Genomic DNA, 26,971 nt, shown 5'->3' on the forward strand with positions numbered 1-26,971 from the left:
AATTTGGAGAAAACGGGCGATTTGGACCTGTCACCTGTTTACACTATCTGATTTAACTCTAAGAGCCGTTGTAAATCTGTATCATCGCAGTATTGGTGTGATGGATACCCCAGATAGTTTAGAGTTCAGTTACGCTCATGCTTGGATGCCTAGCGTAGTTTTACAGTAGCGTTCAGACTGTTCCAAACTATTGGGTGCGGTCGGGGTTGACGGTGGACCCATATCGCCATTTTGGCGTCGGATTGTGCCGAGGGCACGTGACCTGTTGGTTGTTAGACCAGTTAGAGTCAGTTACTTGACTTAGGCTTGTGAGAGCCGGATTTAGCTTGACAAAGATACGCTGCATACTCGGTTGGGTAGCTCCCACGAGTGCCACTCCGGAGACGGGCACTGTGCTTTCCCGTTGGTGTCGTTCATGCCGATTGGACTTGCTCTCCACGGACTAGTTAGTGTGGAGGTAGGTCCCAACTGGGCGGGACGGGTGTATTCACAGTCCCTGGGACGGGTATGTTTACAGTCCCTAAAGAGATTGGGTCGGGATTGACATCACTACAATAGGTTAGTTTCGAGCATGATAGTGTAATAACTTGTAACTGTAGATTTTATTCCAACAATTATTATTATCTTTGCTCCTTTCTATAGACTTAGTGGGTGGACCAATGATGTTGAGGGCCGCACCCACTGAGGACTACTTATTTTTACAGTAGTTTTCACAACCTATTGTTACCCCGTTTTTGCAGAGCCATCGTTTTCGGCTGCTGCTGTTGCTGATCAGGATCGAGCTCAGCATCGAAGCAAGAGTGTCGCGAGTTAGAGCCCTACCAGACGAGCCGAGCTAGAGGTGCCCCTACAGCAGGTAGTTGTTTCTAATTGGAGTTCATGTACATTCAGATGTTTAACTCGCCAGTGCGAGTAGTTTGGTATCTTGGATTTGACGTATGTATATGAAACTCAGTTTGTTTTTAATTACTGGTTCTTCTGGCAGCTCTATACTACCGTTTGTAGTATTGTATGTTTTACATGTACAACTATCGCTTCGTATACAGAAAAAATTTCATTGTATACGGCGGATTTGTCAACGTGCCCGGGGAACATGTAATCCGGGGCGTGACACTTTTTAAAAAATTATTCAATCTAATCACGTGATAAAATTATTGTATATATTAGAATAATAATCCAAACTTAATTAAAATATAGTTAGAGATAAGTTTAAATTTATTATCTGATTATGATCAGAATTTGTTGTTATCCAAAGTAAAAGTTCGATTTATCATCTGTTATGACTTGATAGCTATATATAGTTAGGCATGAGTTAATTAGATAAATAAGTTACAGTAAACATGGCTACATGGGTGTTACTCAGAATATAATTATTTTTTATTAATAAAATATTAGTTTAGTTTTTTTCTTCCTTCCCTAATATTTTTTCTTCATATTATTTTGTTCTATTTTAGAACATGTGTTACATAATCGGTACTAAAGAAAATTACGCTTCCGACAGTATACACTGAATATAGGCTGCATTATTTTTTAAAACTCGGTATAAAAATTTTATTTTTGAAATTTAATTTGTTAAATGCGATCTATATATAATTTTTAAAAGGACTATATAACATAAGTTATTAATTACTTGGTTTAATCCAAACTAAATTTATTACAGTGGATTATTAATAGGTAAAACATAAATCTAACTTATAATTATGTATGAATAAGATACATCGGGTCCAAGGCTCCAAGCACCAATCTCTCTAGCTCCTCATCAACTTTTTATTTTGGATTAATTTCACACGAATCCCTACAAATATAGTAAATTATACATATATTACCACAAAGTTCAAATTTTATATATTAATTTTATAAAAATTCTAATATTTTAAAATATATCTCTCTGCTTTGTTATTGTTAAAACATATTTATTTTATAAGTGAAATGACCTTTTTGGCATCTCCCAACTATTAATTAAAGAGGGATAAAAAAATTCAATCCACTTAATTGACTAACTAAATAATTATAATAATTATACTTAATTAACTAACCCTAGATAAAATATTTTTTTAATAATTATAATGGGACGGTGAATCTAAGAGGAATAATTTGATTGATTGATGATGTTAAATCAGCAATATATCCGATGCATTTTATTTTTATTTTTTTCCAAACGGGGGAGAGCGATGAGTGTACCGTAAAGGGCGAAAACTTCTGCAGAAACATTCTTCTATTTAGTTAGAGCAAATTAAATGCCGATGCAAATTTATTTATTTAATATTAACTTGAAATCAAAATTAAAAAAATCAAGACTCCCTTAATATATGTAAAACTAAAAATTAAATAGCATTTATTTGCGAAATTAAAAATTAACAAAAATCTATTATCTTCTTCTTATACGCATATCTTACATGCCTAATTCTCCATTAAATAGCATTTATTTGCGAAAGGACCCGTGGTTTTCATGTACAATTTCCAGTGCCACAGCAATTTAATTAAGTAGCCTGTTACATTGATTTTAACAATTAATTTTATTTTCTAGGAACAAAATTAACTAGTCTCTTTATATGTATTAGGATAGAGTAGGTGGACCCAAAAAACATAGGCCCCCTTAATATCAGTGCTCATCTCAAAAGCTACTTGATCAATTTCAAAACTCTGCACATGAAAACCAACAGCTCATGACAACTCTGCATTTTATCCCTGAAAACAGAACAGTAATTATAAGTATTAAATATAAAAATATATAAAATATCGTTCTCTAACGGCTTAAGCTTTTAGAGTACAGCGATTGTTTCACATAGTATCAGGGTAGGAGGTTCTGAGTTCAATTCACGTTACTCTCCTATCATTATTAATTTTCTCCCATTTAATTCAAGTCTACATCATATAACTTGCAAAAAAGTCTCGTCCCCAGATGTAAGGGAGAGTGTTAAATATACAAATACATAAAACACTGAAAAATTAGAATATTTGAAGACATTAAAAGGGGAAAACTCCGGTGGTCCCGCGATCCCAATTTTCGGAAAATGATAAATGATACTGGCCAAGTCACACCGCACTATCAGTACGACGAATCGAGAAAACTACATATTTTTTTAGCCGATCTCAAGCAATTATTGGCGCGATAGGCAGATTCTCACTCAAGCGCGAGATCGGTCCTCCTAAAACCATGATCACAACCACCCACAACTTGGCAAATTAAATTTTATCAACCGCGATCGAGTTAGGTTCTCACGCAACACACAAGTTGGTCCTTGTTAAGAAGAGATTGATACTGATGAAATTTAGATGAGGAAATTAACAAAGTTAAACATTGTGGGGACCCTGGCACACTACATATACTTAAAGAGTTCACGTTGCGAAAGAAAAATGTCTACATGCAGATGAACTATCAGCTGCACGACTTTTAAAGAAAAAAAAATATATCGAGGACGTACGAATTATGCAGTAATATTATATTTGATAATAACAAGTTCAAAACTACTAATCGTGTTCTGATAGTTTTGCATACATATATTAATCACTTTACATCTACGTAGCTACAATATTTGGTTCTACATGTGATCACACGATTTCCACGTACATGTTCCACGGGTTTCAGCATATTTATATGGATATGTGGATTCCACGATTCGTTTCAATCTTGTCCGCTCGCGATCGGCATCAACGGCTAGTAGTGGTCCCAATTTGAACCTTAAACTGTTTAAAAAAAACTTATCATAACTCACAGCTTGGGAGTAGGGGACCAAAGCCAAATCCATTAAGACCAAAAGTTTGTGACAAAATTAAGTAGCCTCAAATAATAAGGTTTATGATATTTTTTTTTCTTCATTTATTGACATTTCAGTTTTCTTATTTCAATTTCACTAATATAGTTGAATTATCAAAAAATTATTTACATTTTAGCTGAAAATGTGCTTTTTTTTTTTTTGTTTAACTCTATGTTTTACAACTGTCTTAAAGAGTTCTAAAAATTCGAAAAAATCAACTATTTGCAGCTGAATAAAATGGGGCTGTTTTAAAAACTGTCAATTTGAATAAAAATATCAATTTAAACGAGCAAAATAATTAAATTTTACGTTAAATTATATATATATATAAGAAAAAACTCTTGCGCTTGTATCAGTGTTTTTAATTAGTTTTTATGTATAAAATATTGTGTCAATTATCTCAATAGCTCTAAAAGTTTAGAATAATTACCGAACTAATATGAGGAATAAATTGAATAAATTATCCAATAAACTGTTGATTTTATTTGGTTAATAATTGATGTCCTAAAACTGTTAATTATGAATAAAATCTCAATTTAAATGACTTATATAACTTATGTGCTAAATTACAAAACCAAAAAAAAAAACTCTTCGGCTTTTATGCTTGCTTTTAATTAATTAGTTTTTGTATAAAATTCTCTCTTAATTTGAATTGCACTTGGCCTTATTTTTCGAGAATAACTGTTGCCCAAAATTTAGAATAACTAATATGCAAAGAAAAAAAATTTGAATAAATTATCCAATGAATTGTCAAAAAAACGAAGTTCTAAACTCGGCTAATTAATTAACAACAATTTAAATCAAAATAAAGTATTAATAAAAAAAAGGAATTAATTAAGGAGGTACCAAACAGTAATTAAGATCCCAAGGAGGGCATTTTGGCAATAGTGTGAAAGTGAGGGGGTCTCCGTGCAAATGTTTAATTAGGGAGGGCGAATTGTGCGGTGGCACGTGACCGCGTCCTTTCGCATGAATCCCATTGGTGGGGCGAGCATCTTGAGAACTACGCCTGGAGCCACGTGTCCAGATCGCAGGGCCCCAACCGTACGGACGCGTCCGAGGATGCGGACCGGTCCCCAACCCTCGTACTGCGCGTGGGCCCCGCTCCTGCTCCCGGCTCGGGATTGGCCCGAGCCCAAAAAAAACCACCTCAATCGACAGCACCCTCCCCAACTAGAAAAACCATCCCCTGCGCCCGGTGTACAACCGCATCTCGTGCACCGCAATTTACCCCCCCCCCCCTCATATATGGTTGGGGCTACAAAGTCTTTTCCTTTTTCTTTTTTAACGCTTCCTCTTTTGTAGAATTATACTTAATTTTAACTAGAAATATATAGTATAAAAAAATAGTATTTACTATTTATTTTTTAGTTTTTAAATATATTTAATTTAGCAGAAGCATGTCAAATAGAATGAATCCGAGGGCTACAAAATTAATTATAAACACGATTTTTTTTTTATTAATAGTATTATTATATTAGATAATAATACTATGGAAGTAAAGAAAGGCCTCAAAAAGTCAAACAATAACCCCTATTAAAATTTGTTTATATTTTAGGTCAACTTTAAAATTATAGTATTTATATGTAAGTACCGGTCTTTGTACTATAGAGATCAAAATTGAAAGTGCACCTCTCAAAATGCTATAATAAAGGCTTTAAAAAATCAAAATTCAAATAATCAAACACGTTCTAAATTTTAGACACCTATTTCTCGTAAATCAATATAACGATTAAAACAATTTGATACTTTACTAATAGTTAGATTTTTTTTTTTAAAAAAAAAAACCTTATTTGATACTATTTTCGTTTTATATATATAGTATCATAATGGATGATAAATTGCTTGTAATTCTTTTGTTTATTCAAGATGTTTGCTCATCAACAAAAGAAAAAAAAAAAAAAANATTTCTCGTAAATCAATATAACGATTAAAACAATTTGATACTTTACTAATAGTTAGATTTTTTTTTTTAAAAAAAAAAACCTTATTTGATACTATTTTCGTTTTATATATATAGTATCATAATGGATGATAAATTGCTTGTAATTCTTTTGTTTATTCAAGATGTTTGCTCATCAACAAAAGAAAAAAAAAAAAAAACTTGAAATTTTTTTCTCCGCTTGCAATTATAACAATAAGAGGAAAGACATTCTCGCACTAGTATATCTAATAATATAGGATTAGTACTCTTAAATTTTCTCGACCTTTTATTTTATTTATGTAGGTACGTAGTACGTACATATGGTGTAGGTGGGGTGCACGAGACGTACGTATACTCCCGGCGTAAGGAATCCTACGACGCGTAGCATTATTTCTCGAGTAATTTAATAGACCCCCCCAGCCCCACATTACCCCTATCAATTACTTTTTCTTTTTTTTCTTTTTTTTCTTTTTTTTTCTGTGTGTGTGTGTGTGTGTGTTGTGTTTGCTCAATTTTTTTTCTAAGTCACTACTTTCTTTTTCTCTTTACTTCAACCGGAATGGAATGGCTCCCTTTTTTCCCCCATTACCCCTCGCCCTCTTCTTCTATTTCGACGAATAAGGAAAAAAAGGTCCCCTCTCCCTGCGCTTCCAAATAAAGAGGGCTCTTTTTGTGGGGTGAGAACAATAATACCCAGTCACTGTATCTTCTCCTCTTTTTTCTCTCTCTCTCTTTTTTCCATATTTGGTGAGGTTATCTCCTGCTCCCTCTAGCTTGCATATATATATTTGCTTCTGTACTCTATTATTATTATTATTATTATTATTATTATCATCTTCGGTTTAATTACAATTTAGTTTTTTTTCTCTCTTCGGCGTCGGCGGCGGAAGAAAAGAAGAAGAAGAAGGATGGTGAGGGGGAAGACGGAGATGAAGAGAATAGAGAACGCGACGAGCCGGCAGGTGACCTTCTCGAAGCGCCGCAACGGCCTGCTGAAGAAGGCGTTCGAGCTCTCCGTGCTCTGCGACGCCGAGGTCGCCGTCATCGTCTTCTCCCCAAAAGGAAAGCTCTACGAATTCGGCAGCGCCAGGTTCGGATCTCATTCGTTCATTCGATCGATTCTACCTCCTCCTCGCTTTTTCGATTTTTTCTTTTTTCCAAATTTTTTTTTTTTTTCGAGAAACGTACTAAATAATAGATAGATGGATAGATAGATAGAATCATCGTGGTGAAATCTAGGGTTTGGGTTTTTAAAATCTATGGGTGTTTTCCGCTCGTTGTTTTGGGCGGCCTCGAACACCGCGAATTAAGGATGGTGCTCAGTGCTCACAACAGTTTGGTTGCATGTGGAGTCTCAGAATTCTTCGTACGGTTTCAGTTCTCAGTTCGATCTCCGCATCTCTTCTCTAGAAGGATCTAGAAACATCATCTGGATCTGCAGTTTTTGATTCGTCTAACATTTACACCTTGTTTCCTTTTTTGTTTTTTTTTTTTTTTTTTTGAACCTCCTATTTCGGGAGATTATTATTCGGCGAAAGGTACATAAATTGTTGGCCTTTTCCCTCTCTTCTTGCAATTAATCAGTCTCCTTAATTATTAGACAAGTTGGAGAAATCATAGAATCACACAAAGGATTAGAGATTTAAAAGGATTACTCTTTCGGATTCGATCTAGGGTTTTTAGATAAACCTTGAGGATATATGTGTAGCAATATTGGGAGTTAAATGCTAAGTGGAGCTTAGTAATCACTGCAAGAAATGAAATAGGCCTTAAAAAAAAGAATTTCCTAAAGTTGATGGTTTTGTGTGTTTCAAGTGGTGTTTATATTGGTGAAAGAAGTACTACTGCATAAAGCATTTTTCTTCTCTATTATTTTACTTTCCTTTCCTTTGGTAAGGTACAAGAGTACCATTTCTACATTCAAAATACATGTATGTATCGGATTAGTATGTATGAGTTGCATTAAAACTGAGCTCTGGATCTTAAAAATCTGGAGTTCTTGAATAGCTCTTTGCGAAGGAACCATGAAGCCAACGCATGCGATATTGTCGGAATTTGTACGTATCGTGCATGTATATGAGATATTAATCACTCGTAACATCACAGGTAAGTAAAGAAATTTCAGTTCTTGTCCAGTAATGATGTTTTCTTTCATTGCTATATGTAGTTGTTTAGCTTGAATATGAACAGTTAGTGTACATTAACGGAAACCCAATAAATTTTCGTCTCATCCGCTACCCGACGATGTAGGGTGGTTTTATCGGGCAGCTTCTTAAGGCATATGTTAGAATTTTTGTTCCTTTGCTTTTGCATTCTTTGTCCCTCGAATAGTTGATCACTGTTGTCTTCTTAAGAAATAAGTGATTTACAGTGGTGTCTTTCGAATGATGCTTGTTTGACCGAGAACATGCATTTTTCTACGTAAACTTGTCTGTAAGTGATAATTCAGCGATACTTAGTTCCGAAAATGACAAGAATTCTCAGATGTACTGTAGCTAGTTCCGTAATCTAATCAAGACATAGTCTAATCTGCTTCCTAGTTAAGAAGTAAAGCGAGGGTTGAAAAACATAAGCTAATAAATGAATGAAAAATCCAATTTTCGGTTAAAACTATTATTTCTACACTAAATTGGTTTGTAGCTTAATCTATCTAGGTAGCTAACAGACGAGGAAAAGATTCTTACATCAGTTTATTGGCTAAAGAAGCATTTCAATGAAACAAGTTTTTTGCTGTCTATTATAGTGGATCTTGAGTTAAGTCCTCACTCTGTGAGCTTTCTCTACCTTCATTTTTCACGTCTTACTTTACGTAGAGTAGTAAACAAGATTTTTCACATATAAATACTTAAGAGTTTTGTACAAAGTGAACTGAGCTTTCTGTACTGGACCCTTTCAAAATCATGCATGTTCAAATAATGAAATGTTTACATACTGGATGAATTGCCTATCTATACTTTATAAGAATTTTATCTGGTGCAGTGATTTAAATAGCGGCCGCTATGCCCGCCATAGCGGCCGCTATAGTGGTTTTTAGGTGTTACCGCTACGCTATAATATATAAAGCGGTATATAACGCTTCGGGTTCATAGCGGCCGCTTTAGCGGCGTAGCACCTGCTAAAGCGTCCGCTATAAAGCGGTAGAAAAGTGGGCGCTATGAGTCCAAACCTTTAAAAAATACAAACGCGTTAAAATGGCTTATCGAGTCGGATCTTTAAATGAAATAAACCCCGTTTCTACGGGTTTGGAAGATAAAAAGGTAATCCGTTTTTAAAAGAGAATGATATATCGTCATCTTTTTGGTTTGCTAAATATTTTAAAGTTAATCTTAAATTCTTAATAGATAATAACATTAAATATATAGGCTTGCAATACTAAAAAAAAAATAATTAGTTGTCTTTTCTTCAAAATTATATGTATTTTATAAGAGACATGAACATATTAAATTTGCTTTTATGAAACCCGCTATGGGTTTATAGCGCCCGCTATCCGCTATTTACAACCTTGATCTAGTAAAGTGGGTTACATCCACTTTCAAGGCAAGATTTTGTTGCAAAAGTTGTTTATTGATCTTTAGGGATATATGATTATTGAAATTGAAATTCAAAATTTACAAACTTTATATTTAAATTCTATGATGATAATTCTTTTCACTCATCTTTCCTATTCTTTCCAAAATTTTCATTCATTAATTCTCTTGTTTGTATACCAATTTTCCAATATATTTTCACAAAATTTGAATTACGTTTTGTTACCATTTTTTATGGGATTGACTAATATTGAACCTCTCAAACGTAGTTGATCATTGGAAAGACGGGTTCCCCAAATTCACCCGAAATTGAGGAAGATCGTATCCTCTCTTTCATTATGTCAATCGATCAGTCAACCTCCCTATATTCCAAATTCCATCCGCTCAGTCTTGTAATTCAAGACATATTGTATATACTTTGTTTCGACCTACCTCCTCGAAGAAGCTAGCACCAAAGAAGAACTAGCTTTATGCTAACTAGATGAAAACCTTCTTGGAAGTCTCGCAGGAGGAAGGGGAAGCCACTACTTTGCAGTTATGTCTAGCATATCTGGTCTAGAAGCGTTGTTTTTTCTCTTCTTCTCTTATTGTGTCTGTTCTTGGAAAAATATCTGTTAACTCTCCTGAATTGATATTCTTATCTACACTCGTAAAAACTGTAAAATGAACTAATATCCAACAATAATACATTACGTCCACTGTATGAAGCCAGTATGCTTGCCTTTACTAACTTTTGGAAGCATTTTAATAGTATAAATAAAAGAGACAGATTCATTGATAAAATTTATAGCAAATCTAATTCCACTGCTTGGTTTGGGAGAACCTGTTATGATATGATAAGTTGGTTTCTATGTTATGACACATTCATCCACTTGGTTTGGGTGAACCTGTTATGATATGATAAGTTGGTTTCTATGTTATGACACATTCATAGTTGGTCTGATATAGCAATTGTTAACAACTGCTTGGCAAGTTTTAGATCAAATTTATAAACATAGTGCTTGGACCTTCGATAAATTGCGATATCATCTTTGAAATTTTTTTCCTTAAGTAACTTCTTGGTCTTACACTTCTTTTTTTCTTTTTTTCTTCAATGCCGTAGTACATTTCCTATCCATTTTTTTTGTTGATTGTTGTTGGCTATGCATAGCACATAACAGTTATCTTTTCAAATGATATCTTGCTCCACTTTCACTTTAGACCGAATTCCATAAAAAAAAAAAATGAACAACATCTTTATTTCATTAGTCATATTTACATAGATAGAAAATTCATTGCCTTAGCACTACTATTATTTGTGTTATATAGAGATTTGAAACATCTATAATATCATCTAACGGACGATAAACCACAACATAAAATTTCTTCTTGTTCTCTATCAAAAAGTTAAGAATAATTCACAGTTATCTTTGATTAAGAAAGGTTTGTGCTTTGAATGGGAATATGAATGATCTAGTCCGGTCTGTGCTTTGAATTGGAATATGAATGATCTATTCCTCTTTCAAATGTTTGGTTGGAGCGAACCCTATTCCGATCTCCATTCCAAAGAACATCTAATCCCACCAACGGAATTGTTCATTGCCATCCTTATTCTATTGCATTCTGAATACTTTTTTAAAAATTTATTATGACAGTGCAAACACAATCCCAAACTCATATCTTTGATACCTAAATCTAAAATATTTTGTATATTTAGTTGATTCCTAATTGTAAGCTAGATTTATTATATATTTAGAGTTAAACATTGGAGAATGAGGTATTTGTAAATGTGTTTATTTTATAAATAGACCATAAGCTGAAGGGTACTTGGAGAATATATCTATGAGATAGATTTTTGGTGGGACTTGGTGGGACTAATTCAAGGTGGATTTGGGATCGCTTGATTTTTTTTTTTCCCTCCTTCTCATGTCTCAATTTTGCTTTGATGGTAAAAATGTGCTTTGTTACTATCTCTTATCTTTCACTAGCTCCCACTCGTCGGCACATATGGCAGATTCACCAATTTTGATTTTTTTTTTTTTTTTTTTGCATCTATAATATCGAGCGACAACACCAGTGGAGCAAAACTCCTTTGACTAGTGGCAGCAATGTTTCCTTACTAGGAAACAACATGAAAACTTTGATGTACTGAGCTAAAAAAGTTGATGTGAATAGAAAGATATCTATAGATGCTGCAGTACGAGTTGTAAGAAGCTCTACTTGTTAAGGAAACGGAGCTTAACTCAAATGAAGAGTGTTCTAACAAAATAAAAAAAAAATGAAGATTTGATCTAATTTGTTCTTCATTTGATTTGAATAGTAATTTTCTATCTGATCCCAAATTAGTGTCATAATTAAATACAGTTGTCATTTCACAATTGATAAATTGCTCAAATTGCATAAACATGCCATATATCCTTTTGTTAAAAGAAAGCTTTGAATATTTTAGACGACTCTGGAATATTATGAAAACTTAAAAGAGTATTTATTTATACATTCTTATGTGAATAATTTAGATTTCTAGAATTTGCAAATGGAGGTCTTCTTTCTCCTGACCAGGCTTATTTTTCCTTGATTCGAGGTCCATTTTTTGAGTTTTACCTGCTATTGTCAACTTTTTTCATTTTCTTCTCTAGCCAAATGCCTTCTATTTTATCTTTCCGGAGCTACCATCTAATTTTCTCCATGTGTGTATCAAAATTCTTCTTTCAAAATGAATAGTAACAAATTCTATGAAATTGCTTATTCTTTCATGCTGTTGGAGTTCTTGAACTTTTTTATTCGAACTTTGGTCAGGATTAGCCATTTTGAGGTCATACACTAGTTGTGAGGCATTTGCCATGAAAACCCCAAAATGATCACTTGGGTTTTTATGAAACCCCTACAGATACAAAAGAGAATACAAAATATATATCTAAGAAAAGATTGATGAACCTCAGATAAGAATTGCAACTTCTCTTTTTGCATTTAATAGCTCCAACCCTAATTCTTTTCTTTTTCTTGTAAATCTCTCTCATTCTCTCTAGATCTCAAAATATGCCAGCACTTGCATCATTTTCCAAGGGTAGCATCACTTTTTGCCCCTTGAACCACACTAAGTGCCTTATAAAATAAGTTAAAGGTACCATTACTTGAAATTAGACTTGTTCGAAGTGTAAAGTAAAAGTCCAAGTTGTTGTCTGCTATTTTCTTTAGAAGAACCATAGCAATTAAGTTGTGGTACAGCTAGCCAAATTACAACTCTACAAGGATTGCCATGTGAGATGGCACCGCCTGGCATGGCTGGTATATGTTGCCTGTGCTACCTATGCTGACCTATAAATTAGGATGTGTGCCAAGACATGCCTGCATGCCGCGCCATGCTGATGGCCATTAACACAACCTGTGTAGCATGATAATCTTTGATACTTTGTAATTGCATACCAAAAACTCTATTTATGCTACCAAAAGAAGTCACATCATTACTAATTTTAAAGAATACATGCAATTTTTATAAACAGTATCTATGAAGAATATAGAATGTAGTAGTAATAAGGGAGTTTATATTTAGGTCTCTTACTTATAAGACAATTCTTAAAGGTCACTAAGTTTTGGTCTTTCAAATAAGCTCCTAAATTGTAAGAATTTTCTCTTATAAAAGTCCTTGTTGATCATCTTTTTAGTACAACTTTAGTCATTGAACTTGACACATTTATAAGGTTTAGAAGGGTAGAGTGCCATGTGAGGGAAAAATTCTAAAGTATGGAAGTGACACCATATTGTCTATGTCTCCAATTAATTAAATTTGCCCCCGAGGTTTACCTGTTCCATCATGATTTTTTTGAATTTTTTTTTAAAAAAAGTTAATACTTTTCTCTCAATAGAAGGGATTTAATTGGTTTGAAACACAATGACGTGGTGCCATTGCCACATAGAAGACCACCTCCTCATGTGAGGAGAGGGTGTTTTTTGTTTTTTGCTGAGAAATAGGTTAACCTAGTGTATCAAGAGAATAGGGTTAATTTCTTCTGTGCCCTCCCAGAATGTTATAATTTTATAAATGCTCCTCTAAATTGGGAGATATCATGAGTGCCCTTGTATGCATAAGAGAGCTGGGTATTGATAATAGAAGATTTAGGGTTTAGGGTATTAGTGATAGTTCTATTTGTTAAGAGGGGGACTGGTGATAAATTTGTATGTTTAGAGGGATATTGGTGATATTTCTAACTTTGAAAGGGCATCTATGTTATTTTGAAGTTTTAGAGGGGTAGGTTTGAAATTGTTGCAAAGTGAAAATAGGGAAGTATGTAGAAAAACAAAGTGTACATAATAGATATGTACAACATACCATAATTGCAAGGTCAACAATAAAAAGAAACGTAGCCCAGCTAAACTAATATGTGCAACTATCTTAAAAAAGTACATGTACATGCAGGCCAAAGTTGACAACACTTTCAAAAATTCAAAAACAAATTCAAAATTCAAATCACTTAACCCACCAAAAGAAGGTAGATTCGCCACTCCTTGGAGAATCAAATTTGACCTAAAAATTGCAAACAATAACCTACAATCACCAGAAAAAGTCGATACTAGCAAATCATCATTGGGAAGAAAGACTAATATGAGAGGGGATCATCCGGGAAGATAAACCTGCAAGCTCTTGAGATTTGGTGAAAGCTATTCTGGGGATCATCCGAGGATCGATAGGGGCTTTGGTCAGAGTGTGGTAGCTGAGGATAAGAAAGGACTATAGGGCAAGAGACAAGAAATAAAAGGACTCTAATAAAAATAGAAAAGGCAGGAAGGGAAGAAGAAAGGTAGGATGGATGTACTAAAGGAAAAAAGGCAAGATCGAAGGAAATAAGAAGAACGGGAACCAAGGGAAAAGGATCATGAATAGGAGAAAGATGAGGAGGAGGAGAAGGACGAGGAGGAGGAGGACCAAAAGAGAGCGATGGAGCACCGACACTGGAAAGTGGGAGACAGGGTTGGTAAGGAAAAACAACAACATATGAAAAGAACATAGTGTGGATCATAAGCGCTAAACTACCATTTCAAAAGCATGTGCTGGTAGAAAGGGTGCACCAATCGCATCTACGGGCTCAACCACAGTACTCACGGGCCTCGACCTAACAAAACTTATTTATTGTTGGGTCTCTTGCCATTAGATCTATTGTGGAGCATATCCCCACTCAACTTATGAGACTCAACCCGACTCGACTTATTAGTCTCCCAAGCTTATTGTTAGGAGGTAGGAATTTGACTTATTTCAACGAACACACCCTAACCCCTCAACCCCCTTCCCCTTCCGCAACCATCACCACCTACACTATTAAAGCAACATGTAAGAATCAAACATGTGTCATTAGCTTGGATACCACTTGTTGATCGTAAGTGCTAACTAATAATTCTAAAAGCGCATGATGATAGGAACGCACCCATCGTATTTAAGGGCTCAGCCATAGTACTCACGGATTTTGATCTAACTCAAGTCACCTAAACGTTGGGTCTATTGTTGGGTCTCTGACCATTAGGTCTATTGTGGACCGTAACGCCACTCAACTTGTTGGGCTCAATCTAACTAAACTTATTAATCTTTTGGGTCTATAGTTATGGGCAGAAAGTTGGACTTATTTTAATCAATACATAGAAGGAAAGCTATACCCAGCTGTTGGCAGAGAAAATGTAAAGGAAGGGGTGGCAGGAAAAGAGAAAGAGAAGGGAGGAAAGGAGACGAAAGGCCAAGAATAGCTAAGAATGTGAGGGGGGAGCATGAGCACTAGGAATCTCGCCCTGCATCCCACTGAACTGGCGAAGCTTTGCAAGGTGATCTAGGCTAAGGCATTCGAAGGCATATCATAGGCTCGCGACAAGCGACAATGCGATGACTTATGACTAGGCAATTAAAATACCTATTACGGGTGGAGAGAATGAANTAACCCACCAAAAGAAGGTAGATTCGCCACTCCTTGGAGAATCAAATTTGACCTAAAAATTGCAAACAATAACCTACAATCACCAGAAAAAGTCGTTACTAGCAAATCATCATTGGGAAGAAAGACTAATATGAGAGGGGATCATCCGGGAAGATAAAATCGCAAGCTCTTGAGATTTGGTGAAAGCTATTCTGGGGATCATCCGAGGATCGATAGGGGCTTTGGTCAGAGTGAGGCAGCTGAGGATAAGAAAGGACTAATAGGGCAAGAGACAAGAAATAAAAGGACTCTAATAAAAATAGAAAAGGCAGGAAGGGAAGAAGAAAGGTAGGATGGAGGTACTAAAGGAAAAAAGGCAAGATCGAAGGAAATAAGAGGAACGGGAACCAAGGGAAAAGGATCATGAATAGGAGGAAGATGAGGAGGAGGAGAAGGACGAGGAGGAGGAGGACCAAAAGAGAGCGATGGGGCACCGACACTGGAAAGTGGGAGATAGGGTTGGTAAGGAAAAACAACAACATATGAAAAGAAAATAGTGTGGATCATAAGCGCTAAACTACTATTTCAAAAGCATGTGTTGGTAGAAAGGGTGCACCAATCGCATCTACAGGCTCAACCACAGTACTCACGGGCTTCGACCTAACAAAACTTATTTATTGTTGGGTCTCTTGCCATTAGATCTATTGTGGAGCATATCCCCACTCAACTTATGAGGCTCAACCCGACTCGACTAATTAGTCTCCTAGGCTTATTGTTAGGAGGTAGGAATTTGACTTATTTCAACCAACACACCCTAACCCCTCAACCCCCTTCCCTTTCCGCAACCATCACCACATGCACTATTAAAGCAGCATGTAAGAATCAAACATGTGTCATTAGCTTGGATACCACTTGTTGATCGTAAGTGCTAACTAATAATTCTAAATGCACATGATGATAGGAATGTACCCATCGTATTTAAGGGCTCAGCCACAGTGCTCACGGATTTTGACCTAACTCAAGTCACCTGAACGTTGGGTCTATTGTTGGGTCTCTGACCTTTAGGTCTATTGTGGACCGTAACCCCACTCAACTTGTTGGGCTCAATCTAATTCAACTTGTTGGGTTCAATCTAACTCAACATATTAATCTTTTGGGTCTATAGTTATGGGCAAAAAGTTAGACTTATTTTAATCAATACATAGAAGGAAAGCTATACCCAGCTATTGGCAGAGAAAATGTAAAGGGTTGGTAGGAAAAGAGAAAGAGAAGGGAGGAAAGGAGATGAAAGGCCAAGAATAGCTGAGAAGGTGAGGGGGGAGCATGAGCACCAGGAATTAATCTCACCCTGCATCCTACTGAACTGGCGAAGCTTTGCAAGGTGACCTAGGCTAAGGCATTCGAAGGCATCTCTTAGGCTCGCGACAAGCGACAATGCGATGACTTATGACTAGGCAATTAAAATACCTATTATGGGTGAACAGAATAAAAGGAGGTAAGTCAAGATCGCAATTCAAAGAAGGCAAGGGGCACAACACGAAGGTATGAGGACCCCTCCAACTATATTGGCAAAGCTGCGGGGGTAGTGTCCAACGAGAAGTGCCCGGGCCCAGTATCGAAGCTTCCTCTTCCTTTCTCTCTCTCTCTCTCTCTCTCTCTCTGAGGTAAAATTTTAATAAAGGCGTGTACTTATATCATTTATACAAGTAATAAAAGGATACAAGTTAAAATTGTTAACGGAACATTTGATTCCTCATAAATATGCTCACAGGGGACTTCTATGAAAGAAGAACTGAAAACCCAGGGACTTATATAAAAGGATGAAAAGATAAGAACTTGTTTGGCCTGCATATTGATTACCTCTAGTACTACATGATGTCATTTGAATAAATAGCATCTTCAGACATTAGAAAATTGATAGGTTATATGAAGGATACTACTGAAAAGTTCTTGTAGCACTTGTTTTATTTTTGGGAATATGTTGCCCAACTTTGTGCTGAACAAAGTAGGATTAACCAATCCCCCCATTAGGAATTTGTGAATAAAGGGCTAGTTGTTGTCTTTGCTATTGAAGAAGAAAAGACCTAATTAGATAACATAAAAGAAAGTTCTTTGACTACTAATATTTAATAGTAGAAAGTATTTTTCTAAATCATTTGAGGTGTACAATCTTGAATTTAACATGTTTCTGCTGTGCTTTTGATTATTCAGCATGCAGAAAACGATCGACCGCTATAGAACATACTCAAAAAACGATTGTGATAAGGGAGCAGTAGAGCAAAATATACAGGTATGATTGCTGGCTCTGCACTTCTCACATTTCCAATATCAGTCAGATTTACATTATTTTCTACTATAATAGTTGTCTCTAACTTCTTTTGTAAAGAATTCAACACGACTGAACATTAGGGTTCAAAATCCAGATCAATGAGTGAAAAACATCATTTATATTACAAATATTGAAGAACTAAGACCTTCTTCATTGGATGAATCTGCTTGTCATTTGACGTTCAAATTATGAGTTTTCGAACTTACCAGTTAACATTGATCTAAATTTTGCTGAGGGTGAGTGATTAATAATTTGGAAAGAAATCCAAGATCCCCTCCAGTACTCAGGTCCAATTGCAAATTGCCATCCAGATATATGAAGTTAAAATTCCCTAAGGAATGATTAATCATTTCAATCTACCATCAAACCTGAATTTTCATCAAGTTCTCCAACCATCATCGGCACATGACTCTCGTTTGATAGGGATAAAATATGCTAGATCCCTTGAACTTTACGTAGGTTATAGATCATCATCCAAATCTTATACTTTTAATGCTATTAGAAAGCCTTAAAAAAAAAAATTTCTTTATTGGATAGTCATGTGCTGATGACAGCTGAAAAATATTAATGGAAACGAGGGCTGGATGGTTAATGAAAACAAATTGATTCCTCACATTTTTTTAACAAAAATCAAAATTCATGCTTTGACGTTAATTCTAGAGCTGGTGTCCAATCAAGCCTAAGTTCGAGAGGTGCGGAGTGGGTCCTAAGCATTTTCCCTTAATATTTTCTCGTGTGTTTAATTTGAGCACCTGGAGAACTTGGATGGATCAGATCAGAGGAATTCATTAAAAAACTCCAGATGACAAGCACTATTATTCTATTAATAGAATTCCTATGATGTATCTCTGAAGTTTGAAGTGCAGCTAACGAATTTCATCGGTTGTTCTCAATAGTAAGCATGAATGAAGAACATATGCATATATATTGAGAAGGCCTAATTCATCCAGGTTTCAACAGTTCAATTGTGAATTGACAATGTAAATCATTCATTATATCTCGTTATGTCAGTATGTCTTGTGCTAAATTTTTTCTGAAAAGTGAATTGGCTCTCTGCAGCAATTGAAGTTTCAAATTACAATCATGTCGAAGAAGCTTGAATCTCTTGAAGCCTCCAAAAAGTAAGAATGTTACTCGACAGCCTTCTTTTATCGTGAATTAATAGCTCTTGGACTCTATCAATTGATTCATTGAGTTGTTAAACGTAAATTGATAATCTTTCATTTTTCTCTTCTACTCTTCTTATTGCACTGTTCAAACATTTGCAAATAAAATTACATTATGAGAGCTTGGTATCTCTAATCTCGGCAAAAATGACTATTGTTGCTGCAGGAAGCTTCTAGGTGAAAATTTAGATTCGTGTTGTGTTGAAGAGCTGCATGAATTGGAAAGTACCATCGAGAAGAGCCTGCATAGAATCAGAGGAAGAAAGGTAAAGATGTGAGCTTAAATAGCACTCGAGCCATCACGAGATTGGCATTAATTTTGGTTTTGTTTTATGTTACATGAAACTACAGATAAAGTTCCTGGAAGAGCAGATTGCACAGCTTAAAGAGAAGGTATCCTTATAATTTCTTCTCTGTCATAAATCGAAGGGACGGGTAACATAATTGATTATTACATGTAATAAGTTCTTTCGATTTCATTTTGTATCTAAAGCAGGAGAAAATGTTGCAAAAGAAGAATGAAGCATTACGCGAACAGGTATAACATCTCAGCATGAATGAATATTCATTATTAATTTTCCGCCTACCTTCTACAAGGGAAACCAAGATTACTTGACAAACTGAAGCATATTCAGTTTGACGAAATGTACACCACTATGTCATGAAAAGCAAAACTAGGTTATGTCGACAACTAATTTGATCTTTTAATCTATATCAAGTGCATGTTTCAGAATCAGGTACCGTTAGCTACACTCAGGGATGTTGCCCCACACAGAGACGCCGCGAATCACCCTATGGACGTGGAGACCGAGCTGTGTATAGGATGGCCGAGAACGCGAGAGGAGCCATGAAAGACTGCGAGACTAGGTCACAAATACCACATTCACCAATGCTTCAAGAAAAAAAAAAAACAACAAAATATTGTTACAGACCGGTGCTGAATAATCAGCCAGGGTAATTCGCTAAGTTATGCTGTTGTGTAGCCTAATTAATTGTGGCAGAGGAAATGAATAACAATAATGTTGTATATGCTTACATATTCTTAGAAGATGCATGTCTTCGTTCCGCCGAATCGAGCCTGTAGCAGTTTAATTCTCATCAAAGCACTTTAATTCTAATTTATCTCTCTACAACTATTCTTTTTTCTTTTTCTTTTTTAAATGTCAATTTAGATAAGCAAATGTCCCATCTATACCTGATGTTTGCTCAGCCCCAGGATGTCATAGCCTTTTCATTCTTGAAAGTGCAGAAGCTGAATCCTGTTTCCTAGGTTTTCGCTGGTAACTTTTCTTTCCACCTCTTTTTTTGTTTTGTTTTTTGTTTTTTTTTTTCTAATCGTATTTACTTATACTATTACAAAGTAATTTCTTGGTGATCCTAAGAGGTATTGTCTCCTTACATGCATGCATACGTACGTACTACGTATACATTCATACCTATGGACGTGCATGCATGTGCACTTACACTTATATTACATGCATGCATGCACGCATATATATACATACGTGCATACATGCACACCCTTTCCTCATCCTCTTGCATGTTTAGTATTCTTATCATTATCAGAATGATGCAGTGCTTTAGCCTGTGGGCTCGATCATATCAAATTCAATTGGAAATTCTACACTGGCCGTATGCAAACTTTGACATTGGGTGAGAGCCATGTGAGGTGAAAGTCGCAAGCTTCGACGGTTACGCGACCGTAACGGAGCTTGGCGACTCCTCAAATGGTCTGTACAAAGCACAGATGCACCACAATGTTCGCGGGAAGCGGCTTCGTAGATAGGGACTATATATGGCAGTTGCAATCCACGAGCACAAGCGCACGGCTAAAGTTGTGCCTCACAGGCCATAATCAAATCGGTCGAAGCTCCAATTTCTTGGCAAATGCTCGAAAATAGGACTTTGAGTGAGATCGTGAGTCCGACTCCCGAGCTCCAATTTCTGGGCAAATGCTCGAAAATAGGACTTTGAGTGAGATCGTGAGTCCGACTCCCGAGTTTGAGCTCGAGATAACAAAACTAGCACTGCTCAGTGTTTCTGTTTTAAGCACCTGCTCCGTTTAGACGTAAACTCCAATTAAACAAAAATATGCAAGTTTTTCTATAATTGAACAAAAATATGAATTAAATTGTAAATTTAATATATAAAGTAAAAGTCTAATTTGATAGCACCAAAGGCTCGGTGCTATTAATAGTATAGTAACCAGACTCTATCTTTTTTACTCTGAAATTATCAAAATTAGCTCTGAAAATATTAATTCTCCTATTTATATACCTATCTAATGTATAAATGTATCTAATCTTATTTAAAATAGTTATCATCACAACTAAATTTAAATTTTATAATTAAATAAAATTTTAAAAATATTTGTGTGCGGCATGGAATTGCGGAATCCTAGGAAGATGGGGTGCACGTGGACCTGCGTGTGGACCGGGTGCAGCCAATATTTTTTTCACTGCGGCAATGGATACTCCCAAGTCTTTGGATTTTCACTAACAATACATTATAAGCTATTATAATTAATACAATTGTAAAATAATACAGCGGTTATAATTAATACAATTGTAAAATAATACAGCGGTTCACATTACGTGTATAAATTAGTTAAAAATTTATCAGTCGAGGAAAAATAAATTATAAGCAACATTTGTATATCATACACTACATATTAGTAATAAAGCACAAATTTTAACTACAATTAGGGCGTGTTTGGTTTGCTTCTTTTTCACCCTGGAATCGGAATTGGAATGGGTGAATCCGTTTGTGGGTGTTTGGTACGCAGGAGTTCCATTCCGATTCCGATTCCCGAGTGGAATGGAAATCCCTCAATCACCTTTTTTTTTCAATCCGGCCTAGGCCGGATTGGAAGTTGAATCCAGACGGAATGGATATTTATTCGAATTAAATTTATTTTTTCAACTTTTTTAATTAAAATATGAGTTAAATTTTAAAAATTAAATATATAATTTTAAATTTTAATTTGAACTTAAATTAAAAATTAAAATTTAATCAAGTATTTNATAAATTATAAGCAACATTTTTATATCATATATTTATCGACTATTATTTTTATCATATATTTCATTCTTACTATTTACAATGTATACAATAATTTTTGTATAAGAATTAAGAACTACCTTTCTAAATTAAAAGTGTACGTTTATGATTGACGAAAAAAGAAGATGAACTAGATGCAAGTAATATTATGTCTTTATCTATAATAAAGACTAAAATAATATTATTGTTAAAAATTAAGTTATGGATATTGAAATCATAAGTCTAAGGATCAAAATGAAACATGACTAAAAATTCAGAAAATAGAATTGCAATTTAATTATCCTTTTATAACCAATTAACATATTTGTAAAATTATGAAAAATATTATCAGTACATCCACACAGGATTGTAAATTTTACATCCTTACATCCAAAGATTTAAAAAACCTTTTTAATTTTTCAATTAAAAAAATGATTAAACAAGTGAGCCGGTTCAGACCATAAAGAGCATAGAATTTAAAATATATGCTGCTTTTGATTACATATATATAAACTAATAAATCAAAATACTTTATATTATATTTACTATTATATATATACATGCATTAATAATTTATAAGAGCAATAATATTTAGAAAAATTACCACAGTGCTCATTCTAGTTAAGCACCACATCCAAGTATGGCAGAGTAATTAGAGTGCACATTAATAATATCAACCAATCTCATCAACCAATACATACATAAAATTAGGAATAATTGCTTGAAAATATCCGATTTATCCATATTTTTTTTTTCTTTCTAAAATACCCCTCATATGTTCCACCGTTATTACAAAATACCCCCGCAGTTATCTTCTGTTAATTAAGCTAACTTGGGTTAAACGTGAGTTAAACATCTACCACAATTAAAAAAATTTAAAATACCAATTTTGTCCTTAACTTAAGGGCAAATAAGAAATGTTGGTGACGGTACAGAGGTATATTAGAAAAGACCAAAAGTCAAAATATTTTTTGTGCCCCTGACTTGAAGGACAAATAAGAAAGTCAGTGATGGTGGAAGGATATATTTGAAAGGGCAAAATAGTAATTTTACAGAGATAACAGAGTTAATTAACAGATTTTAACTGTATATTAGAAATAAGTTGAAACGTAGAAAAGATATTTTCAATATTACCCTTCTAAGAGAGGTAAATCGAAAAGTCGAAATCTTTTCAGAGGTATATAAGCAATTGCCCTATAAAACTAAAATGTAGATACAATCTATATCTCAGTTGCTATAATTCAGCGCTTATAAATTTTTTTTAAAAAATAAAAGATACAGAGACACATCATTGGTGCGTCTTAATACATTTCGAAGCGAATGGACGGCAAAATTGCCTTGTGCAAATGGAAAAAAAAAAAAAAAATTCTGCGAACTAAACTACTAGGAAGAACCTAGCAAGAGGCGCGCCTGTTATCGTGGAAACCACACCCCACCAGGCGTCTCCGGGCTCCTGCGCTGCGGCGACGTCGGCTGCAGCGGGGAGCGGCACAGCGGGCACGTGGCGCGGCCCGTCTCGGCCCACCGATCGATGCACGCCGCGTGGAACGCGTGGTCGCAGTTCCCCAGCTCCCTCACCCTGTGCTCCCCCGCAAACTCCTCCAAGCAAACCACGCAAACGGCATTTTCCTCCTCCTCCTCCTCCTCCTCCGCCGCCGCAGCGGTGAGCTGTTTGAGCTGCTGCTGCTGCTTCTTTGAGAAGATTTCGAAGTAGTGCACGACGCGGAGGGTCTCCGTAACGGCGGCGGAAGGAGAAGCGGTGGTCGCGGGGGAAGGAGGATGCGGCAGCGGCAGCAGCAGCGGCAGCGGCAGGTCGGCGGCGGTGGTGGTCGGCGATGTTGCTTGGAGGTAGAGGGCGTAGTCGTCCCAGGGAGGGAGGAGCGTTGCATGGGGGTAGGGCTTGAGGCCGAGGACGTGGAGGAGGTACGAGAATGAGAAGCTGAAGCAGTCGAGGAGGAGGAGGAACAACACCAGGGGCTTCGGGAGCATCATCACGTAGCTGGAGCAGGGGAGAAACCCCATGGAATGGAATGGAATGGAATTAATTAAACGCAATTTGCTTAATTGGAACCGTGACTGTGAGTTCTACACTACTACTTATATATATATATAGTAGGAGCTTGGAAAAGTTATTTTGTTATTACTTTTTTTCTTTTTTTCTCCTAGGTAGGTAAAAATAAAATTGCATATAAGGAGACCCCCTGTATTATGCGCAGTTCTGAAATGGCCCCTCCATAATAATATTTTGAGTTTAATCAATCAACTTATAAATTTTACTATCAATAATAGTTTAGGCATCTACTTCATTACGATCTATATAGGTGAGGGGGTTGTACATTTTTAAATACGTGTGTGTGTGTTACCGTGTCACAAGAATGTTCTATTGCTGGAGGGTCAAGCAAGTCATTGGAAAGACACGGCCGACCTGCTACAGCTTTCCTACGCTTTGTACCAGAAATAGCTGCAATTCTCCTACTAGTTAATTTGTTGCCCCAACCAACGTGAACACGCACAGAGCAACATAAAAAATAATAATAATAAGAGTCTGGCTATGGTGCTTGTAAAATTATCAAGTATTTGGTGCTTGTAAATTTTTTATCGTTAGATCTACGCCTTTGATCATTTTCACCCGTTAGATTATACTATTCAACCAACCACCCACTCAACCATAGGGGGCCCACATCATCTTAACCGCACATTCCTTAATCCAAGGGCTAAAAACTTACAAGTACCAATGACTTATATTTTTAAAAACATAGAAGCTCAATTCATAATAATAATAATAATAATAATAATAATAATAATAATATCAGGAGCTCCTCATTCAAGTTTTTTTTTTTTTTTTTTTTTTTTTTTGAGAGAGATAGATAGTACGCTATCCGTTTCGTTTATTTCATTTAGAAATAAACTTAGCTAGAAATGTAAATTAACTAGGATTCAAACTTGGATCTCGGATACCAACCACCAAGCCCTTTACCACCACTTGCTCTAGAAACGGCGGGTCTCATTCAAGTTTATTGATTCCGCTTTAAGTGGTCGTCTAATATGATGCAAAAATTTGAAGAAATTTTTTTTAGATTAGAGTAAACCTCTAAAATTTGAACGTAGAGTGAATTATACGGCTCACTTAGTTATTTTAATGGAAACTCGGTGAGAACACATCCCGTGTAACATTGTACTGATGGGTTCCATTTCTACGCATATAGCCTCTGTGGTTTTATTTTATTCAGCCACTTATTTTTAAACTACTCGTTTGATAGATAAATAATATTAAAAAATTATAAAATTTTATTTTTAAATACTTTTAGTAAGATAGATCAAGTCAAATAAAGTTGATCGTCGATTTAGAAGTCGCATCATCGAAAACAACTTGATCGCACGGTAGCTTCCGTAATATAGCAGCCGGATGCTAGAACACACTTACATTAATCATGATATGTACTGTTGAAAGTATTTAAATATTAAATTTATTAATTTGTCAACATCATTAATTTACTTAATAAATAAAAGGCTTTAAAATTAAAAATTTTAATAGCTGATGTGATAGGTTTGTAAATTTACCTATGCAAAATAATTCAAATTAAGTAAAATTTTGCTAACAAATTCTTTTCGCTATATAAAATAAAATCAATACCTTGTTTTGAATTTAGTGTTGTATATCATCATTGTTTATAAAATTTTTATTTTCCATTGTTCATTTTAAGACTATTTATTGTTTATTAAATAATTCTGAAAATTTACAAGATTTAAACTCCACATGCTTTTAATAATGTAAGTCATGCCTAAGGAAGTTAACCATCTATCATCGGAAATGAAGTAAAAATATCAAAACCTCAATACTTCCAAAGTATTGCAATTGGACTCCATATAATAATTAGTAATTGATTTATTATCATGAGTTCAGCTACTATATTATCGATAGTACCAAGCGTTTGGTATTATCGAGTTTTCCACCGTTAGATCTATTCCTTTGATTATTTTCATTCGTTAAATCATACTATTCAACCAACAACATACTTAATCTTAAGGGACCACTATCATTCTAACCACACATCCCTTCATTTAAGGCCGAAAACCTACCTTGGCTCAACTAAGAGTCGTCATACACTTTCGGCTGGTGATTGGCTCTGTCAAGATTCGAATGACAAGATGACAGACTATGGCAGGATAGACAAGTATTACATCGTCCGATGATCTTAGACTGTGTGCTTGACAGGGCTGACAAGAACGTCAGTGTTTATTATTATAATTTTCAAACATGACATTCAATTCAATAAAACATCAATTTCGAAATGCTGATTTACTCCTAAGAGTATACCTTTTATGAGGTGATCTATAACGTTGCACTTGCATTACATCCTCATGCATGATTCAGAACTTAACTGTGAGAGGTTATTTCATGCAATTTTAATAAACCACGTTCCATAAAATTGTGTTCCTTCTAAAGTTACCTATCTCGCTTTATAAAGTACTCATGCCCATATATATATATATATATATATATATATAGCAAGGCTGCTGTGCTCTCAGGAGCACGGAGGCCTCCGTGCTCCTGAGCCGTTTTCGATGATGGAATTTTCGAATCGACGATCGGCTCCGTTAGACTTGATCTAGCGCATTTGAAGTTTCTAGAAAATAATTTTTGCGATTTTTCGATATCATTTACCTAGCAATCGAAAGGATTCAAAATCAATAATTTTTAACGGCTGAAAATAAAAATCCTATAAAAAGTGGTGATATAGCATTAAAATTTTCGATCAGAAATATAGATCTTGTTGTAGATAGAATAAAGAATTTTCTACCAAAATTTCATCTGATTTGAATACTTCTACACCGTTAAATTTGAAAACGGCATATATCAATCATTAAAAATTATGGATTTTGAATCCTTTCGATCACTAGGTAAATGATATCGAAAAATCGCAAAAATTATTTTCTAGAAACTTCAAATGCGCTAGATCAAGTCTAACGGAGCCGATCGTCGATTCGAAAATTCCATCATCGAAAACGGCTCAGGAGCACGGAGGCCTCTGTGCTCCTGAGAGCACAGCAGCCATGCTCTATATATATATATATATATATATATATGTTTTGCTCCATCAGATTTAATTTTCATATATAATATTTAATTGACTAAATTTTTGTGCCATACCATACACATACCATACACTATTCCAACCAATAAAGCTACAACTACACGACTACAATTTGAGTGGTTATTGACTCGCTTATACCACTAACTCCACACTAATTAGACTAAGTAAAGAAATAAATTAAACTAAGTAAGAGACAAAGCAGTTAAGCTAAGTACAGAAATATAAGCAATTGCTTTGAGTAGGGAGTTAATAAATTAAG

The 26,971-nt window shown here is 35.2% G+C and overlaps 2 protein-coding genes across 13 annotated transcripts; one reads left to right on the forward strand and one right to left on the reverse strand.

The window, feature by feature from the left end:
• On the forward strand, positions 6,204 to 19,707 carry LOC109714009 (MADS-box transcription factor 50-like). Of its 12 annotated transcripts, none has more exons than XM_020238372.1 (8): positions 6,204 to 6,359; positions 6,584 to 6,772; positions 17,294 to 17,372; positions 18,471 to 18,532; positions 18,744 to 18,843; positions 18,929 to 18,970; positions 19,071 to 19,115; positions 19,297 to 19,707. In XM_020238372.1, the coding sequence occupies exons 2-8, from the start codon at positions 6,591 to 6,593 to the stop codon at positions 19,426 to 19,428; spliced, it is 642 nt and encodes a 213-aa protein (XP_020093961.1). In that variant the 5' UTR covers positions 6,204 to 6,359; positions 6,584 to 6,590; the 3' UTR covers positions 19,429 to 19,707. The 12 variants fall into 12 exon arrangements, with proteins under 12 accessions (XP_020093961.1, XP_020093964.1, XP_020093959.1 ...); XM_020238375.1 differs by having other exon boundaries at positions 6,213 to 6,434; XM_020238370.1 differs by having other exon boundaries at positions 6,213 to 6,429; positions 6,573 to 6,772.
• Positions 22,848 to 23,897, reverse strand: LOC109714328 (probable E3 ubiquitin-protein ligase XERICO). The gene has a single exon (XM_020238908.1). It carries the CDS (start codon positions 23,636 to 23,638, stop codon positions 23,030 to 23,032), a length of 609 nt encoding a protein of 202 aa, XP_020094497.1. The 5' UTR covers positions 23,639 to 23,897; the 3' UTR covers positions 22,848 to 23,029.

This window comes from Ananas comosus, linkage group 8, assembly GCF_001540865.1.
Source record: "Ananas comosus cultivar F153 linkage group 8, ASM154086v1, whole genome shotgun sequence".
Lineage (NCBI taxonomy): Eukaryota > Viridiplantae > Streptophyta > Magnoliopsida > Poales > Bromeliaceae > Ananas > Ananas comosus.

Bases quoted from the DNA above. Each gene is read 5' to 3' on its own strand.
- LOC109714009 (XM_020238372.1), top strand. From the start codon at position 6,591: ATGGTGAGGGGGAAGACGGAGATGAAGAGAATAGAGAACGCGACGAGC. The intron at 17,373-18,470 runs GTATGATTGCTG...GGCTCTCTGCAG, and splicing joins CAGTAGAGCAAAATATACAG to CAATTGAAGTTTCAAATTAC. The intron at 18,533-18,743 runs GTAAGAATGTTA...TTGTTGCTGCAG, and splicing joins TCTCTTGAAGCCTCCAAAAA to GAAGCTTCTAGGTGAAAATT.
- LOC109714328 (XM_020238908.1), bottom strand. From the start codon at position 23,638: ATGGGGTTTCTCCCCTGCTCCAGCTACGTGATGATGCTCCCGAAGCCC.